Here is an 18574-nt window from a genome sequence, read left to right as displayed (position 1 = left end):
TCCTACGAGATCGTCGCCTGCGATGAGTAGCACGACATTTCTAACATCAAGATATCAACCTGAGCATCGAAAACCATCAGATAGAAAATGCTATTCAGGCACCAAAGGCTTCTCTCAGTTTTCAAACGTTATAGCTACCGCCACATTGCTGCCGCTGCCCCCGGTCGCGGGTCGCTCTCCCCAAGACGCCCCAGGGGCAGGACGTGATGCACCCCTCGGTCATTGACAGGAATTGAAAATCTTGTTGACAGCGATCTGGACAAGAGCGAACTTTTGCACTAACACCCAAAATCAGAGAGACCATGTACAGACGGTGGCAACGATGTGGCTTTAGCTCTTATCCACGTCGTGCGCTCGTCTTTCGTGGGGCGCGAATATTATTGCTAAGTGCATGCAGAGAACGCTGGGTACTATCAGCGCGCTGATATTTTCGAGATAGAGGCTGCAAGGGGGCACACGTTATCGTTCCATGTCTTTGCCCAGGGCGACAGGCGCGCGCCACCATCATGTTCGCGTTCCATTTCCTGCGGATATGCCTGTCTTTGAAGATAGCAGAACCGAACTTGCGGCTGCTTGTCTGGGGTCCATCCTCTGCTCCAACTGTAAATTGTCTAGATGCTATATTGCATGCTTGCGCTGCTTGGATATCTCAAACCTTTGACGACGGAATGATTTAGCTGTGTTGGCCGCGCGTTTGCCCCTCAGTTATAAACTCTTCTAGTTGACTCTGTGAGTACTGCAGTTCCGTCCTTTGCTATCCTCCTCACAATGATACACAAACAGCCTCTAGATGGTGTTCCTCGCGATGCCCCCAGCTACACAAATCCGGACCCGAGCGCCGTAGCTATCGTCGGTGAGTGCATCCGAAGCTACCTCCTTGTCGTGCTCGATAACGTTTCCCTCAATAGGCATGTCCATTAGTGCACCAGGCGGTGTTGACCATGGTCTCGATATCGAGCAATTTTATGCCTTCCTCCAGAACCGAGGATCCGCCATCATTACCGTTCCTAGTGACCGATGGAACGCAGATGCCTTTCATGGCACTGGGCCAGGAAAGATCTCTACCGTAATTTTTTATTTATCTCCTTGACTAGCACACGGTCACTGATTGATGTACGATAGACCAAGGGAGGATTCATTCCTAATATCAGTTATGCCGATCTTCAAGAGTTTGGTATTACTCCTGTGGAAAGTCAACAAATAGCTACCTCCCAAATGGCTTTGTATGTCACTGAAGCCAAAATACAAGGTCCCTCCCTATGGCTAATCCACTACATAGGCTCCATCAATCATTCACGGCGTTGCAGCGCAGTGGAATCGATTATCGTGCTACAAACACTGGAGTTTACGTTGGCTGCAGTGAGCTGTTTGTTCGCTATGATTATTACAGTAGCATTGATCATCTGGGCACAGCATCTAGTGAAGGAACCGTGTTCGAAATGGACGTGGCACAGGCGGGACGTATGTATTCTCGTCATTCTTTCTGGTGGCCGCTTATCTCAACCAACTTTAGCGTATTACATGACTGGAACGACCAACTCGATCGCTGCAAACAGATTGAATTACGTCTTTGACCTGCTCGGTCCTTCCATGCCCATAGATACTGCGTGCTCGTCCGCGTTGACAGCGATGCATGTCGCCGTCCAAGCCGTCCGCAACGGTGAATGCGACCAGGCCGTAGTAGCCGGTGTCAATGTCGTTCGGAGCGCACTCGAATACGTGGCGTTCAGTCAGTTGGGTGTGCTCAGTCCTGATGGCATTTCCAAGTCCTTTGATGAAGATGGTAATGGGTATGCTCGTGCTGATGTCGGTATGTTGTATACTTTCACGCTCCTTGCACAACCATGTGACGTAAGCATTTTGTCGCAGCTAGCGCAGTTGTTATTAAGCGCCACGATCTTGCCGTCAAAGATCGTAACCGCATTCACGCGACACTTGTCGGCACGGCCCTGACATCATGCGGCTCCATCATGGGTTCCCTCACAACCCCGAGTCCCGAGGCGCAGGCTTTGGCGATTCGGCGTGCGTATCGAGATGCTGGCCTTGAACCTTATCAAGCAGATTTCGTCGAGCTCCATGGCACAGGCACGCTTGTCGGTGATTCGACAGAAGCGAATAATGCCGGCGCCGTCTTTGCCGCAGGGAGGGATGCCAGAGAGATCCTCATCGGGTCGGTGAAGAGTAATGTTGGCCATGGTGAGCTGGGGTGAGTGTTCTCATACCTTCTAAAGGGCCTCTTGAGCTGATCTCCCTGTATGAAGCGCGTATATGACGTCATTGGTGAAGGTCTGAAACTTTCAGGACTCGTTCGAAAGTTTTCTGGTAGTAATCGACTTTCTTTCAGGTCGCCATGATGTTGGAAAAGAAGCAAGTCCTCCCTAATGGCTACTTCAAGACGCCATCGTCCCGAATTGATTTCGAGAAGTTCAAGCTGCGTGTTCCCGTGTCTGTTGAGGATTTTGTACCTGGAAATACCCAACTTGGTCGGATTGCGTCTATATCTAGTTATGGATTTGGAGGTTTGTGCTGCGCTCAAGTTCGCGCTTCTCTTGAATCTAAACATTGTGCACTCATCAGGTGCTGGTGGTCATACTGTTCTACGTGAACACGAACCAAGGCCTACTTTACCTGATCACATTACCTTGCAAGAACCACTGTATCTCTTTGCGGTTGGTAAGTACCTGGCCCGACCACCGTTGTCTTATTTGCTGATATTGGAAAAGGCGCCTTGTCGCTGAAGGGATGCGTTACCCTTGGCGAAAAATACAAGGAAGAGTGCGCTGAAATCGACCCTCTCGCCTTGTGCGAGCACTTGGGGAACCGTGCACGTCAGCTCCCGTGGAGATCGTTCGCGATCGCCGAATCCATCGAAGCAGCAACATTTCCCGAACCGGTCCTCGTACCTAAACGTCCCCATCCTGTCGTGTTTTGTTTTTCAGGCCAGGGTCCTCAACACTGGAAGCAAGGCCGGGAGCTCTATAGTACTTTCAAGGTGTTCCGGGACAGTATTGATGAGTGCGATAAAGTGCATGCTGGGTACACAGGAGAGTCTTTCATCGAGACGACAGGCTTGTTCAAGACAGATGCTCCCAAGGACTCTGGACTGGCCAGGAGCTTGATATGGCCTTCTGATATCACTTCCATTTCTCTCACCTTCTTCCAGATTGCGCTCTTTGATCTCTTGATCTCTCTGAATCTCAAGCCAGATGTGATTGTGGGGCACTCAGTCGGAGAGACAGCAGTCTTATATGCATCAGGCGCAGTCCCACGCAGCGTATGTACGCTACACTGCATGCTTCACAGAAGACTAACGTCATATTTGTCTCCTAGATGGCCGTGAAAATAGCGATCGCTCGTGGAAAGGCTCTTGCCACGGTTGACAACACTGGCGGCGGTATGGTGGCCGTTTCAGGATGTGACGCAGAGAAAGTGCGCGATCACGCGGAAACGGCAATCACACTAGCTGGACTGGATGTCGATTCTGCGGGTAGGCCCCCACTATTCCTCGCGTCATTCAACAGCCCTACAGATATAGGTGTGTCTGGTCCCGAGAAACATTTAGAAGCATTCGCAAGTTTCATCGAGAGGTGGGTGAGCGATGTCGTTGCACGCAAACTTCGCATCAATACCGCTGTCCACTCTGCTTTTGTCGATCCCTGCGAGTCGCAATACCGCCGAGACCTAGCTGCTATCTTCGCAGAGTATCCAGGTCCTCACATCCCCAAGATTCGGACGATGTCCACGGTCACAGCTGAGTTCAAAACAGATTCGTATACACCCGATTATTTGTGGAGCAACCTCCGCCAGCCTGTGCTCTTCTCTTCGGCAATCCCCAAAATAATTGAGAGTCTTGGGGAATCAACCACATTCGTTGAAGTATCTCCCCATCCAGTCCTCTCCCAGGTAAGTGATCGCTTTGATATACTCACCCGAATTCCTGACTCAACGATGGGCACAGTACCTTAAGCAAATGGGCGCCTTTGATGCCCTCGCCTGCAGCAAACGTCCGCCATCTGCTCGTCATATAAAACCTGGATTGAGCGCTTTGGTAGAAGTTCGCACATTATTGGAAGTTTTGGGACGTTTGCTGTTATTCGGCGTCAATAAGGTTAATTGCCCGCTTGTCTCGAAAACCAGCTGTTTTTGACCATGTTATGCATCGGCCACAGATCAACTTCTCGGAGCTCACTGGGTGTCCCGAAACAAATATTGAGGGCCCCTCATATCCGTTCCAGCCCAAGTTATGGCGCATGGGCATGGATGAACCATCGTACATTCGTAAGCTATTACCCGCGGAACGGCCTTTGAATTCGATCCGACTACGCGTCAGCCCCATTATACCTGAGCCATGGATGGGCGACCATGTCATTGATCATACCGTAGGCAAATTTGTTTGCGAGTTGTTTCCACTGATTTATCATTCAAAATTCAGAATCTCATTCCCGCGGCCGCCTACCTCGAGATGGGCATGGAGTTCCCCGGTGTTACTCAACTGTACGATTGCCGTTTTGAGGCCATGTATGTCCTGGACGAGTCAGGACCACCTGGAACATTGGAAGTTTCCCGGCAGGGGAACTCCTGGTGGGTGAAATCATCATCTCAAATTGGCAACCCACAAGGAGACAATGAGTGGACGAGAACTGGTCCTTCTTTCGACACTGTCCACTCTTATGGCAAGTTGGGTTACGGTCGTCCCGAATTGGAATCAAATGCGATCACACACGTCAATCTTGAGGAGGTGCTGTCTCGTTGCCCTTACACATTCGATAGCGACGATATCCGCAATCAAATGATTGGTCTATCACAATTTGGTCCTGAGTATGGTGCATTTCTTTAGCCGTAACGAATTTTGTCTTATCTTTTCAACAGGTTCACGCGAATCCTGAAAGCGTCGTGCAATGAAAGGGAGGTTTTGACATATATTAAGGGCCATGTGGATGGTCTGAATCGCACAGACTATGCCATCCATCCCGCTCTTTTAGATGCCACCTTCCAGGTATGTATAGAGCATCGCATATAAATACCGTCCTAATTTTATTCTGTCATCAGTCGATTTTCGCATGGAATCTGGTACGTAGAAACCTTCTTCATCAAAGCATACGAATTTAAAATGCATATACAGATTGGTGATAAGCTACGTCTTGGCAGCAAGAATGGCACACTACAGGTAGATTCTCAATTCGAATGAGCCCACCCAAACCATTTACAGTTGACATACAGCTGCCACACTCTGTTCGCCGCATATTCCGCAATGATGGCAGTACCGCTCCGCTGGTCCTGCCGGAAGAGTTTGTAGCTTATTCTATTCTGCAAGAGTGGTCGCCCCGCCACTGGGTAGTGAACATTTATATCTTAGGTGAAGATCAGTCGGTAGTGTTTACCGTGGAAGGTGTGTGGTTTGTTTTTCCGTTTGTGCCTCATATAAATTACTTTCCTCTCAAGGGCTTCGTTTTGCGTTGGTCCAGCGTGACGACCAGTGGCCAAGCGAGCACTTCAAGATGTATTGGCAACCTCGGGACTTGCCGCGGTCGCACCTGGAAGGCTCAGTTGTTCTTCCTGGTCTGCCACCGCATTCCGATGCTTCAGAGTTATTGCACGTTCTGGATCAACTTGCCATGCAGTTTACCAAGAAGACAATAGGGTTCGTCGCCTGGCTTTTCCTTCTGATGATACCGACAACTGATAATGGTGCATAGCGCTCTACCTCACGACTTCGCACCAACTTCGCCTGACCGCAAGCGCTACTTGGCTTGGGCAAATGCGCTGGCTACTAGGTTTGACGGGAACAACACTGATGTGCCGGTAGTCCCTGTTCATCTTCAAGAAAAGTATAAATCATTGTTCGAGCTCACTCGGAGGGTTGGTACCGGGCAAAAAGGTCAGCGAATTTCGTCCAGATATTACTGATGTTCCCCTCTCATGCTGGTACCTGTACAGACATCATAGCTTCGTCAACTGCCGCCGTTGAGCTGCTTTTCAGTGACGACGTCATGAGCAAGATCTACGAACATCCACCTTTCATTGGCTCCATATTCGATGAGACCACGTCGCGCTTCGTTGACCTCGTCACCGACGCACTGAATGCTGGAAAGCAGGTTGTCCGAGTCCTTGAGGTTGGGGCAGGAACCGGGAGGTTAACTGCACTGCTCGGGCGGGCTCTCTTGGAAGCTGCCCTGCCTGAAGGCTGCTACGTTGACTATGTCTGCACTGATGTCAGTATTTCGCTCGCACACGAGGCCACAGCGAAGTCCCCTTGGCCGACGGTAGCCGCCAAAGCCTTTGATCTGAACGTCGGTGTCAGCGAACAAGGTTTAGACCCCTGCAGTTTCGATATTGTGGTCGCCTTTGATGTTCTGCATGCTACTCCTGACGTTCACGGGACTTTGACGAAGCTTCAACACCTTCTCTGTCCTGGCGGTCACATTGCTATCTTAGAGTTGGATGGTGGTTGTTTCGCTTCCAATGAAACAGGCACAGTTTGTAGGTTTATTGTTTCCGTTTCATACACCTCGCCGATTGATGGTCTGTAAATAGGGATGGATTTCATCTTTGGGTCGTTCCAGGAGTGGTTTGGTGTTGTGGACCACCGCGTTGGATCTGCTCACTGCACATTGACTCCGTCCCAGTGGAAAGATGCCCTAGAGAAGGCTGGATTTTCAGATACTGTTCTTTTCACTTCGGACGGTGGTGCGGTGTCCCATATGGCCTTCATCAGCCAACACACGCGCTCGCTTTCATCCAGCATCTCATCGTCGGCGACGCCCAGTCTTTATTCCAGCAAGCGTAGCTCTCCCCTTTCTACCCCTCCATCGTTACTCGCTCAATCGCGGGAAAACGACCAAGCAGCCGTAGCCCTACCTCCCTACTCAAGCGAGGATTTAGCTATTTCTATTGAACAATTACAAAATGATGAAAAAGCAAGCAATAATGGGAAGCTCTTCAATTGGAGTGCGACTGAGGAATCAGAATCCATCTTGGTGCATACTGGCAGCACTCGCGTAGTACTCCGACACTTCGCCGCTGGAGGGGAAGTCGCACTTGTCGAATTCATTTCATCGCTAAATTCGACAGATCCACACCTCTTCTGGCTTTACACCACTACGTCCCCGAGCGATGCAGCCGCAGTTGGACTAGTGAGAACTCTCCGTCAGGAATACCCAGCCTGGAAGATTCATCTTGTCCTTTTCCCGGAATCATGGACTGTGGCAATGCAAGAGACTTATGTACATGCACAGCTCCTACCATTACCGTGGGTGGATTCCGAAGTGATGGTCGATCAGGACGGGAAGATGCATGTGCCACGCCTAGTAAAGGCTTCCCCTGCCTCTCGTCAGGAACTCCGAAGATCTAATCCGGTCCAATTCCGAGGTTCCGATATTTGGCGAGCGTATCCAGCGGAGCTTGGACCGAATGATGCTGAAGTATCTGTTCACTACATTGGATTGTCTCCGGCTATGTCTGGATGGACCGAGTTTGCTGGAGTGGTAACAGCCGTTGGCTCTAGTGTGCTTGAAGCCGACATCATTGGGCGCAGGTAGGTTCATCCCAATCCTGCCTGAATTTGCTTTTAATGTATGGGTTCGTGCAGGGTATACGGTGTTACTTCATCTGACCCTGGGAGTACTATTGTCTGCGACCGCTCCAAGCTTGCATTCGTTCCTCAAGACATGGAAACAGCACTGGCCGCTGCTTTGGTTGGAAAGCTTATGTTTTTATCGCTGGTCGTGGTTGATACTGTCGGCATATCTTCGAAGAACGCCAAAATCCTCCTTCACGCTGGCCACTGTTCACCGGCCGCGCTTGCGACGTACGCCTACTTGAATACCAACTCCTTCGACGTTGTTGTCACTATCAGTGATGCGTCATCGTCTACCCACGCCTTCACGCAGTCCCCCTTTTCATCCTCCAAGTATTATACTTGGTCATCTCACGTCCGCACCTGGGCTCCACAAGGCATAGACATCGTATTCAATTTTGACGAGGATATCGATGTGGCGAAGCAGACGCTTTCCATGCTTTCTCCTCGGGGCAGATTTGTTCAAATCGGAGGAGAGCTACCCAGCTCTCTCCCCCCGGGCCGTTGTTACGTCTCGATCGAAGGGCATGTCGTTCTAGAAGCTAGTAATGACCTCGATCGCAAAGACGGAGTCTTTGCGGCCGCTCTTCTTGCTGCCCTGACCCCAACCATGGATATTTACAGCCTGCCACAACTCATGGCTGCCGGTGCCGAAGCGCGCAATCCAACATCAGACCGTGTCGCTGTGGTCGACCTGCAGGCGATTTCCCCGGACCTTCCCGTGTTGAAAGGCGGAATGTTGAAAGGGACAGCTGTTTTTAATCCTCGAGCATCCTATGTGATTTTGGGTGGTATTGGTGGACTGGGTGTCAACATTGCTCGGTGTTTGGTGGAAAATGGTGCCAGACACTTGATTTTGACTTCGAGATCTGGAGAGAAGGTAGGGTGTACGTCTGCGTTCCAGTGGCTTTCTAATCGTATTCTCGTTAGGGAATAGAAAATACGCAACTAGTACGCGAGAGAAAGATGGTCAATTATCTTCGACGAATGCCTGGAGTAACAGTTGATCTCCGTGCAGTAGACGTTCTTGACGCTGAGAAGACCAAGAACCTGTTTATGAACCTGGAGCATCCGGTCGCCGGGGTTTTCTATTTGGCTGTCAGGCTCAACGATCAGATCTTCTCAAATTTGAAGACGGAGAAAGATTGGAAAACTGGCAAGTTGGCTACCGTTTGCTTTACATTCTCATGTTAACTCAAGCTTCAGTTTACGACGTCAAGATCAAGGGAGTCGAAATTCTCCTGCAAGCGGTCAATCCGCAGTCACTGGACTTCCTTGTTCTCACGAGTTCCATGGCTACTGTGTGCGGCTCGCCAGGTGAATATGAATAAATCATGACTGATCTCGTCAATCCTAACACAAAGTATCAGGCCAGGCAAACTATTCGGCTGCCCAGACCTACATGGAGACCATGGCAGCAGCACTTCCCAATACCGTTGCCATCACAGTGCCCCCTATCGTGAGTTCTGATCTGAAGCTTTCTTTCGCAAATACTGATGAGACACGACGTCACAGACCGATGGAGGTGTATTCGTCCGAAGTCTGCCTCCGGGTGACACACGTAATGCAGCCCTGGACAAAGTAAGTTGCTGTTTGCTCCCTTTACGCATCAAACAATAACAAGTTCCACGACCGTCACCAGTACAAATCCCTTGGAATGACTGGTTACCTTGTTGCTCAACACTGCGTGAATGCTATCTGGACGCTTAACTCCGATGCCTATAGTGCTGTCTATATTCCTCCTACTGACTGGAGTGAAATCATGCAGCGTGAGTCTGTCCTTCTTTTTCCTTCTTGTGCTTGGCTAAGCCTCAATTACTACAGTTGGCATACCTGAATACCACTTGTCGTCTCTTCGGCACTTGTTGATTAAGCAAAATGTTCAAACTGCCACAGCGGCCGAGGAGTGGTCCATCCGAGCGGCGTGCGCATCGGTGCTGGCCCTTAATGTCAACGAGGTTGCGGACAACGTCCCACTTTCAAGTTATGGTCTTGACTCGCTGACCTCAGTTCGATTGAGTGGGATTCTCAAGACCGACTTCAATGTTTCCGTGACTCAGCTCCAGCTTCTCGGAAACAGTATGACTGGTGTGTTCCTTCTGTTATAGCCTTGCAATGCATTCTGATGAGTTAATAGTCCAACGACTGATGGCTTTACAAGAGGAGCTGAAAGTCGACTCGTCTTCAGCAGTTGTAGGAACCGCCAACAAGGACTCGCTCGACGTGCAGGGAGCCGAAGGTGTCCACCATGCTGACATGGACAAAACGATTGTTCGACTGAACAACATCACCGACGGGCAGCCTTTGTTCATCGTACACGGTGCTGGCGGCGGCGTCCTCGTCATGTTGAAGACCACAGAAATGATGTCTCATCCTGTTTACGGTATCCAAGACACTCCGGATGCCCCCATTACGGGATCCCTCGACAGACTTTGCAAGTTCTACTTAGAGAAGATTCGAGAGAAGCAACCCAAAGGCCCCTATCGCCTCGGGGGTTTCTCATTTGGTACGTAGGCATCAATCTTACTTTTCTAAAGCTAACCCAGGATATCATTTTTAGGCACTTACGTGGCTCTTGTCATCGCACAGCTGCTGCAGGAAGAAGGGGAGACCGTCGAGCTACTCATTATGATCGATGGGGCGCCAGCGATTTTCCAAAACTTTGGCAACAAGATCAACATGAGCAATATGCGAGATGAAGTACGTCATCCGGGGAATATGTATTCAATAGTTAACTTTGCCACAGATCATGGTCCTTATCCGTGATCTTGCCACTAGCGGGGCGCTGGAAAATGGCGAGGAACTTACCGACATGTTCGAGGATCACTTCAAGCAAGTCTCGCAAGGCAGTTCTAGTAGGAAATTTGTGTCTCAATTCGGTCGTGCATACGTCGCACACATGCTCATGGCAGCCCGTGCTTGTATAACAACGATACGCCAGGAGCAAGCCGGGGAGATTGTGAACCCCGTATGGCCTGCTGCGAGAACGGTCGTTATCGCTGCGGAGGATGGCATTCGTCGTCAATCCGTGTCGGAAGGTCTTTCTCCTGCTTTCGACGTAGACTTGCGCGCCCCAGATGCAGAGTTATACACACTGCCGGGAACGCACTTCGGTATTCTCCACCCCCAGTCTGGGCTTCCTCAGCTACTCGAACAAATATTGGTGTCCTCGTGTTGAGCTGTTCTGTTGTATTGTAATTATAACTCCGTATTTCGCAATATCAATGTTATCTCCCGTAGCTCCGAAGGAGAAGTCTGACGGTCTGGAACGCTTTCCAGAAGGCCATGGAAAGACATCTACTACGTGCTGTATAGCATCTTCCGAAATCCATATCGGCCCTCGGTGCTCTTCCTCAGGCCCCTTGTGCTCAGCCAGGTTTCACGATTGTCTCTCGTGAGAGGATAATTTAATTGCGGGGGTAATGGGCTCCATCCATATTTATTGTTTGAATATTCGAACGCAGAATGGATGCACAAAATCGGTAGGTAGGATACATTCAACATCCTAGGACTGGACGTCGACTCGCCGACGGCCTTCGTCAATAGATGTGCGAATAAACGCGAAGCAGTTGCGCCAGGTGTTCGTGGTCTCTTACGCTCGCCGCTCCTCTTCCTTGCTCTCAGCCAAGTTGGTGCGGCTCATGTCGTCTTCGGGCTCGTTCTTTCCACGTATTGAATCTGTCTTCTACGCCGTTTTCGACGTTCGCCAGGGTCCCAAAATCGTTTATCAAGTCCCGGAAGATCTTATAGTGACTACGTCTGCGAATGTGTCCGCAAGCAACTCTCTTACACCCATCACACCTGCTTCGCCTGCGTCCTCCACTGCAGACAGCCCTTCTCTCTCTCGTTTTGACTCTCGCCAACTAACCAGTCCTCGAAAACGGCCTGCATCCCCTAACTCTTCGCTTCTTCACTTCGATGACATATCCAAGTATGTGATGCCGCCCAGCGCTCTTTGCGGCAGGCTGGTTATATTTGCTACAAGGAAACATCGTATCATCGGCTTTCCTGTAGAGCTACGAGGAAACTATCCTCGTAATTATTTCCGGTATAATCTATGCTTTGTCTTCGAGCGCACTGCGGACCTAAGCTGCTATGAGCCAGTCGTGCGGAAAGTCAGTCGTGTTCTCACTACCTGCGAGGTTAGTTCGTCCATGCAATCCTCGCTTTTGAAACGTTCAGACGGGCTATGCAGGAAGAGTCTGCGTTCTTGTCATCGCCCGAGAGTTCGCCTTACATCCATGCCATCCTAGAGCAGCTATACGAAGACTTGAACTCGTATTCTGAGACGTCCATCCCCATGGACAAGTTCAATTCGATTGAACTCAAGATCTTTCCATTTTATCCTAACCCTCCGCCCGTCAGAGATTGGCAGGTACCGCTTGCGCTGATCAATCTCACCAGGAGAGTTGAGCCAAATTGGGATTTGACCATGGTAAAGGTGAGCCGGAGGGCACACCACTGCATACACTCAGCTCAACTATTCCTAATTGTAGATATGCAAGTTCATAGACGGAACTAACCATGTCAGCCGAATTGCCCGTCTAGCGGATTGCGACCTTGACTTAACTCGCCAAGCCGTTGCACATCTGCTGTAAGGGAATACTCATCGTTACTAAGAACAATGCTAAGAGTATACAGCTATTATCAGGTGATCATGATGATCGACATTTTCCAATACTCCAATATGTACACACTACGCAGCAGCATCCAGTGGTTGGCTGATGAGTCTCACGTTCGGGACGAATGTGGCCCATACGCAACGAAGCCAGGCAAGTACTAGGAAACATACCAGAGCTATAATTCGTCAACTTACGTCGTATCACGTTTCAAGGGGCAGCTATCGCAGACTGGCCTCGACTATTGCACCTCTACTCTCGTCTGAAACCAGGAAAAACAGTGCGAGAATGGATGGCAGAGTATGACGTAAAATCGTATGGTATCGATGTCCGTCGATTCACAAGCTTTGGTGTTATCAAGGTCTGCTTTTCTTATTCACGCTCGTCTATCCTGAGAGCGGTTCATTGACGCTGATCTAGGGATTCCTTCGCCGTGTTCACCGTTGGCCGGTCCTGTCGCCTGAGATTGGTACCCCACAAGCGGATCGTCCACGCGAGGGAGCTCCGTCGTCCTTAGGTCGCAAGCGAGGAAAGACTGTCACTTCGCTCACGCAATCGCTCGACCTCCGACAGCCTTCCCCTGCTGAAGCCGCACAAATACGAGGGCGGCCCCAACACCCGCTCAGCGCAGGCTTCCCGAACTCTGCTATCACAGAAGCTAAGACTGAAACTGTCGAACGAGGGGTGACAGGCGTTCGCGCCCCGCCCACGCGGCGCGCGAGTGTGGCAGACACCTCGCTGTACCGCCATCGACAGCCCAGTCGAGAGCCGCGCACCCCGTTGGAGCAGCGTTTCAACCACCGTGCGTCACTACTTTCAGTAGGCAGCACTGTGGAATACGCACCGCCGCCCACACCCACGCCTGCCGCTGGGCATGGACATGGTAAGAATCGCTGGTCTGGCGCCCCTGGTGATCCCGGAGGTGGAGGGTCAGGCATTTCTGGGACGCTGGGGCTCCTGCGCTCTCGCATATCACGGTCGCCCTCTGCTCCGGCAGTGTCGCATGTGCAAGTGCATGCCCAAGCGCAAGAGGGCCCGGGGTTCCCGCACGAACTGCTGGAGTTGTTGGACGGGGAACATCATACGGACGAATTGTGTACGCGATTTGAAGTGGGGTGGCCAGTGTTGCGGCAGTGGCTTGTTCTTGCTGGGGGAGGCAAAGGGGATGGTGATTTCGGGCGTGTGTCGATTATATATCGGTAGTGATAGTGAGGGTACGTACAGTATGTTGCCAGTACACGATGACTCGCCACGTCTTAATACTGTACAGTACCTGTGAAATATACAGCCGCGTGGAGAGAATACATAGTGTTAATGATCAATATCGAGACAGGAACTACCCATCATACGACTTTCACCCTAGTTGCTGACTTGAACATTCTAGTCAGGCTGTCGTCCGGGTTGATTTATCCGACTCCAATTCCTCCTTCCCTATCTTGGAGGACTAGCTAAGAGGCGGGGTGGCCGATAACCAACGAGTAGGAGCTGAGCAATCATGCCAATGTCCTGTTTGCATTGACATATCCGATTCCATAGCACGAGAACATCAGTTCCGTAGACGACCGGTCCATCGGGTCGGCGGGGACGATCTTGAATGTCGTTCCAAAGCACGTTTGCACATCGCGCAGGAACTGGATTCTACAGAATGAAGCACATGGTTCATCCTGGAATACGTTGCTATTATCATAGACGAAAGACTTACGTCCTCTCGGTAGGCTCGCCCATTCTGCAACGACCGACATCTTCGCTCCCGAGGACCATCATGAGCAGCACCAACATTTGGTGTGCTCGATCTACGCAGCCGCCATGGCGCACCTCTGAGAGCAATGCGCGCGACGCTTGAAGCGCGATGTCTTCGGGTGCAACACCCGGTTGCGAGATCGCCTCGGCACTGTGTAGTGCACCGGTGGTGGTCTCAGCGAGGAGGCTGAGGCCATAACCTGGCGATCTATTGGGAGAAAAGAGGTTAGCTAATGCTCTGTCGAGGAGAGGAAGGAGACTGACGCACTTGCCGCTGTCTTCACCCTTGTAGACGTCGGAGTACAAATAGATGTCGGGGATGTAACGGTTCAGTACTGAGCGTGCCGCTTCGATCATGCGGTTTGAGAATTGTGGGTTGACGCGTACAGCATGTCTGCAGAAGAGTGAGCGAGTGACAGGGCGCATGTCAAGCGAAACGCACGAGATGCCTCGTATTCGCTTGATTTTTCCGCGTTCGACGAAGTGCAGGGTCTTGAGCTGCTTGACTATGGGGCACAGGAACTGCACCTCTCCTCCCCCTAATGGCGCGCAGCCGCGTTTTTTGATCTGTCAGTACGCCTCAATAGTTGTGCTGAACAGGTTGGAGACGAAACGTACCCGTAGCTCTAGTCCGTCTGAAACGCCAAAGAGTTGAAGGTACGGCAATGTTACGGTTCGAGTGAGGTCCGCCTGCGAAAACGACGATGTAAGCGGCTCGGCCTAGTGTACGGATTGAAGAATGGCGCACAGAGAGATCGCGGTCATCCGAAGTGATTCCACGCAAGGTCAGCTGGAGAGGCTTCTTGGAGAACGGGGCGAGCATGATTACGGGCTCCAGGAAGTATCCTATTGAGCGAGAGAGGGGACAGTCGTGTGTGACGGATCCTCCAGCAATGATCCCGGGCTTGACGAGGACAGCAGTACCTGAGGATGCGATGAACAACAGACGAGGGGGTCTGTACGATGTGCGCACCGGTGACCGAGATTTCGATGACTGTGCCATTTGTGATTCTCTCGAGCAATCTGAGCAGGCTTACTTCGTAGTCTGTGGTGATGTGAGCATCCAAAGGCTTACGCTAAAAAGCGGGTTACCTCTCAAACCAGGATTCTGGTCGTGGGGGCGAATTTTGTCGACTCTGAGGGGCTTTCCACTGACAATGGCGAGGACGAGGCGATGTCTGAGGCCGAGGTGGCCACTGAACTGGAGGGCCGCTGTCGACTGGGCCATGACGAGCAGCGCAGGCGAAAGGCGACGGCCAGAAATTTGAGACGGGCGCGATCGACTCGAGATCCCATCGGGACATGCACAGACGCGCTCCGCACGCGTTGCTCACCGACCGCGACGATGGCCACCGCTCCGACATCGACGACGACGGCGAACGGAAACCCGTCTGCGGCAGACTGGCAGGACAGATACCACCACGTAGACCAAGTCCTCGACAGACCAGGCCCTCGCACAGACCCCTCTTTCCTCGCAGGCGACGAGGTGCGCGCTCCCCTCCCCCTCGCCTCTGCAGCTCATCCAGCGCACTTCAGGTCAAGGCCTTCTTGCGCACCAGTTGCAAGATCCTTGTTATTGGGGCGGGTGGTCTAGGATGTGAGATTCTCGCCAACCTCGCGCTCTCGGGATTCAAGGACATTCATGTCATTGACATGGACACCATCGACATCAGCAACCTGAATCGTCAATTCCTCTTCCGGTGCGATCTCTCTTCCGCATTCCGTCCATCGCATGCTCACACTGATTTAGGCAGAAAGACGTGGGCAAACCCAAGGCGATTGTCGCAGCAGAGTTCATCATGAATCGCGTCCCAGGGGTGACCGTCACTCCGTGAGTAGCCCCCTTCATCTTTGGAGATGTCCTCATGATCGCCTCAGATATTACGGAAAAATCCAGGATAAAGATGATGACTACTACATGCAGTTTAATCTGATCATATGCGGGCTGGACTCCGTAGAGGCACGAAGATGGATCAATGCCACTCTTGTGAACCTTGTAGATCCTGAGAATCCGGAGAGCCTGAAGCCCCTCATCGATGGGGGCACAGAGGGTATGTGTAATAAACGAAGGGCCGTTGGAGGCCACGCATTCATTGTCTACTAGGGTTCAAGGGTCAAGCCCGTGTTATTCTCCCCACTGTCACGTCGTGCTACGAATGCTCCCTCGACATGCTCAATAAGCCCACCGCATTCCCGATCTGCACTATCGCCAATACTCCGCGCCTCCCGGAGCACTGTATAGAGTGGGCGTCTGTACTAGAGTGGCCCCGCGTCCATGGAGGTGCGTTGCAAGTATCGGACTACTATGCTAGTGTAAGATCTAATATCAAGTCTAGATAAGAGATTGGACACAGACGACCCAGAGCACATCGGGTGGTTGTACAAGATCGCCCTAGCACGTGCGAAGGAATTCAAGATCGAGGGCGTAACATGGTCTTTGACACAGGGCGTTGTCAAAAATATCATCCCCGCCATCGCCTCCACGAACGCCATCATTGCGGGTGAGCACAACGGCCTCCAGTGTTCCTGGCACGCGCTGAGGTACTACTATAAATGAGCATCGTGCTGTAATGAAGCGTTCAAGATTGCGACCAGTTCTGCTGCGTATCTGAACAATTACTTTATGCTCATCGGTACTGATGGCGTGTATTCTTACACATTCGAGCACGAGAAGCGCGATGATTGTCCTGTATGCGGAGGCCAAGCACTTGACATTTCTATTAGCAAGGAGTGGACCGTCGACCGGCTCATTGAGATGTTGGTCGAGAAACAAGACATGTGCGTCTTCCTATAATTCGATAAAGTTGGTCTGTTCATACTGACGCTGCTCGACAGACAAATCAAGAAGCCCTCGTTGTCGACAGCGACAAAACAGATCTATTTCCAGGCACCACCACAGCTGGAGGAGTTGACGCGGCCAAATTTGGAGAGGAAAGTGTCAGATCTCGTTGAGAACGGCGACCACATAACGGTCACAGCAGCCAGTCTGCCGTTCAATTTGATGGTACGGGTGACGTATGTCTAGATAATGCTTTGTTGTTGCTGTGCAAGCTGTACATAGAGTAGTAGAATCACCAATGTATAGTCTCCTTTGTATTGTATATTCCGCCAAGACGGTCTAGTATCCTCGATGTTCAAACTGAATGTACTTGGTCGGTTATTGGAGGTGGGATTGCCGCCCAAGTGTATTATGTGGCAACCCGCCCGTCGGACAAAATGCACAACTGCCGCGGCCTGACGCCCACTAAGCCAAAGTTGTTAACGGCTAGGGTCAGTGCAAGTTACAATCCCCTCGCCTTTTACTAGGGGATTCCGTGTATTGACCCTATTTATAAGCCGGTTTACCAATCTTTCAAGTAACACTTCTTCGTGAAGTCCAATATCTCTTTTTTATTTTAATTTTAATTTCCCCAGCTCGCTCACGAGGCACAGCGTAGGATTACTTTTTGTCGATATCAGAAACCCAGGGGTCTACAAGTATTGAAGTGGTACAATAGACCATGGTTTTATTGTGAGATCCGGAGACACAGATATGCAGAATCCAACTTCAAGTTGCCTCGGCGGCACTGTTAGTGCAGAGCTCAAAATCGAACTGAAGCCTACTCCTTGGGACAATGATCGACGACTTGGACAATAATCTTTGTCCCTGGCAAGTCCCCAGTCAGTCACCTCAATCTGAGCCACCGCACCTTCATACGACGTGAACGTTCAAGTTGATCATGTAAAAAGTTTTTATTGGCATGGGTGTACGGAGATATACATACGTATATCCTTTCGCGAGGGCATTCCGTGAGACAAAAATCAGTACGTAATGACTCAAAATTTTCGTATACATATCAATACGAGAAATCTGGCAAGATTGTTAAAAGGGTCTGCTGTACCCGACGGCTATACAGATACTGCGGACTCTGCGAGTGGCCAGACCTCTGCAGAGGCCTTGTCTCCATTTACTTGGCCCATAGAGTCCGTTGGGATATTGCTGGTCCACGTGGGCGCAGGGCCTAAGAGACGGCCTGGGTGAAATACGTTCATGATCAGCATGGCAAACACGATCATCATCGCGTCCATGATGACTGGGGGCTGAGATGAGAACACAGCCAGACAATTCGTCGCAAGATGTCAACGTACCAAAATAGCGTTGAGTGTGGATAATTGTTCCGTTCCATCCATCTGCAAGCTCCTAAAGATGTGTTGGTCAGACATAGAAGTACGAGGGCATTCGCCGCGAGGTGTGCCGGGGCATAAATACTTACGATTGTACGATACCACGAGCTGTCACGAATATTGGAGTTTAGTGACGTGAGTAGGAGAGGAACAGAGCTCGAGGAGGTACTAACCGAGTATATATGCATAAGCTACTGAAGGCGAGAGCAAAAAGCATCTGCTTCATATTTTTATCCAGGCCGTATAGAGTTGGTGTAGACCAGGCGTGGATGGGGCGATCATGAACATAGCGGAGTATGAACTCGGTGCCGAGAAGTATATAAAATGAGATCGCGACTATAAAGAACTAAGAAACAAATGGACATGACGACAAATGAGCTCTACGCACCCAGCTGGAAAATGATTCCAGCCAACATTATATTGCTGCCCTAATTACTTATGAGATAAACACCTCTTGATACTTACAACGACTTAC

At 50.8% G+C, this 18574-nt stretch overlaps 5 protein-coding genes across 5 annotated transcripts; 3 read left to right on the top strand and 2 right to left on the bottom strand.

The window, feature by feature from the left end:
- Positions 1-768: 768 nt before the first annotated feature.
- On the top strand, positions 769-10754 carry FIBRA_06771 (uncharacterized protein; the record flags this gene model as incomplete). The annotated part of the gene is made up of 33 exons (XM_012328483.1): positions 769-853; positions 909-1066; positions 1123-1223; positions 1280-1359; positions 1414-1461; positions 1514-1810; positions 1870-2206; positions 2262-2286; positions 2345-2519; positions 2578-2673; positions 2724-3274; positions 3331-3903; positions 3959-4108; positions 4170-4379; positions 4433-4818; positions 4870-4996; positions 5050-5070; positions 5123-5167; positions 5221-5389; positions 5443-5641; positions 5697-5878; positions 5938-6480; positions 6535-7534; positions 7589-8456; positions 8507-8746; positions 8797-8893; positions 8947-9035; positions 9092-9157; positions 9219-9345; positions 9401-9664; positions 9714-10082; positions 10137-10276; positions 10323-10754. 33 exons carry the CDS (start codon positions 769-771, stop codon positions 10752-10754), a joined length of 8250 nt encoding a protein of 2749 aa, XP_012183873.1.
- A 463-nt stretch (positions 10755-11217) lies between these two features.
- FIBRA_06770 (uncharacterized protein) lies at positions 11218-13398 on the top strand (the record flags this gene model as incomplete). Its single annotated transcript, XM_012328482.1, has 7 exons — positions 11218-11507; positions 11562-11718; positions 11772-12017; positions 12073-12170; positions 12218-12324; positions 12411-12556; positions 12616-13398. 7 exons carry the CDS (start codon positions 11218-11220, stop codon positions 13396-13398), a joined length of 1827 nt encoding a protein of 608 aa, XP_012183872.1.
- Positions 13399-13688: 290 nt separating this feature from the next.
- Positions 13689-15163, bottom strand: FIBRA_06769 (uncharacterized protein; the record flags this gene model as incomplete). Its single annotated transcript, XM_012328481.1, has 8 exons — positions 13689-13833; positions 13898-14143; positions 14204-14329; positions 14378-14502; positions 14554-14625; positions 14684-14859; positions 14909-14980; positions 15028-15163. 8 exons carry the CDS (start codon positions 15161-15163, stop codon positions 13689-13691), a joined length of 1098 nt encoding a protein of 365 aa, XP_012183871.1.
- Positions 15164-15280: 117 nt separating this feature from the next.
- Positions 15281-16960, top strand: FIBRA_06768 (uncharacterized protein; the record flags this gene model as incomplete). Its single annotated transcript, XM_012328480.1, has 8 exons — positions 15281-15421; positions 15472-15635; positions 15686-15766; positions 15814-15986; positions 16040-16216; positions 16272-16436; positions 16512-16713; positions 16771-16960. 8 exons carry the CDS (start codon positions 15281-15283, stop codon positions 16958-16960), a joined length of 1293 nt encoding a protein of 430 aa, XP_012183870.1.
- An 863-nt stretch (positions 16961-17823) lies between these two features.
- FIBRA_06767 (uncharacterized protein) lies at positions 17824-18515 on the bottom strand (the record flags this gene model as incomplete). Its single annotated transcript, XM_012328479.1, has 5 exons — positions 17824-18008; positions 18064-18115; positions 18189-18207; positions 18273-18435; positions 18488-18515. The coding sequence occupies 5 exons, from the start codon at positions 18513-18515 to the stop codon at positions 17824-17826; spliced, it is 447 nt and encodes a 148-aa protein (XP_012183869.1).
- Positions 18516-18574: the final 59 nt, after the last annotated feature.

This window comes from Fibroporia radiculosa, assembly GCF_000313525.1.
Source record: "Fibroporia radiculosa TFFH 294 genomic supercontigs, scaffold8592, whole genome shotgun sequence".
NCBI classification, from domain to species: domain Eukaryota; kingdom Fungi; phylum Basidiomycota; class Agaricomycetes; order Polyporales; family Fibroporiaceae; genus Fibroporia; species Fibroporia radiculosa.
Note: the sequence above shows the minus strand (reverse complement) of the source record. Positions and strands in the feature narration are given on the sequence as shown.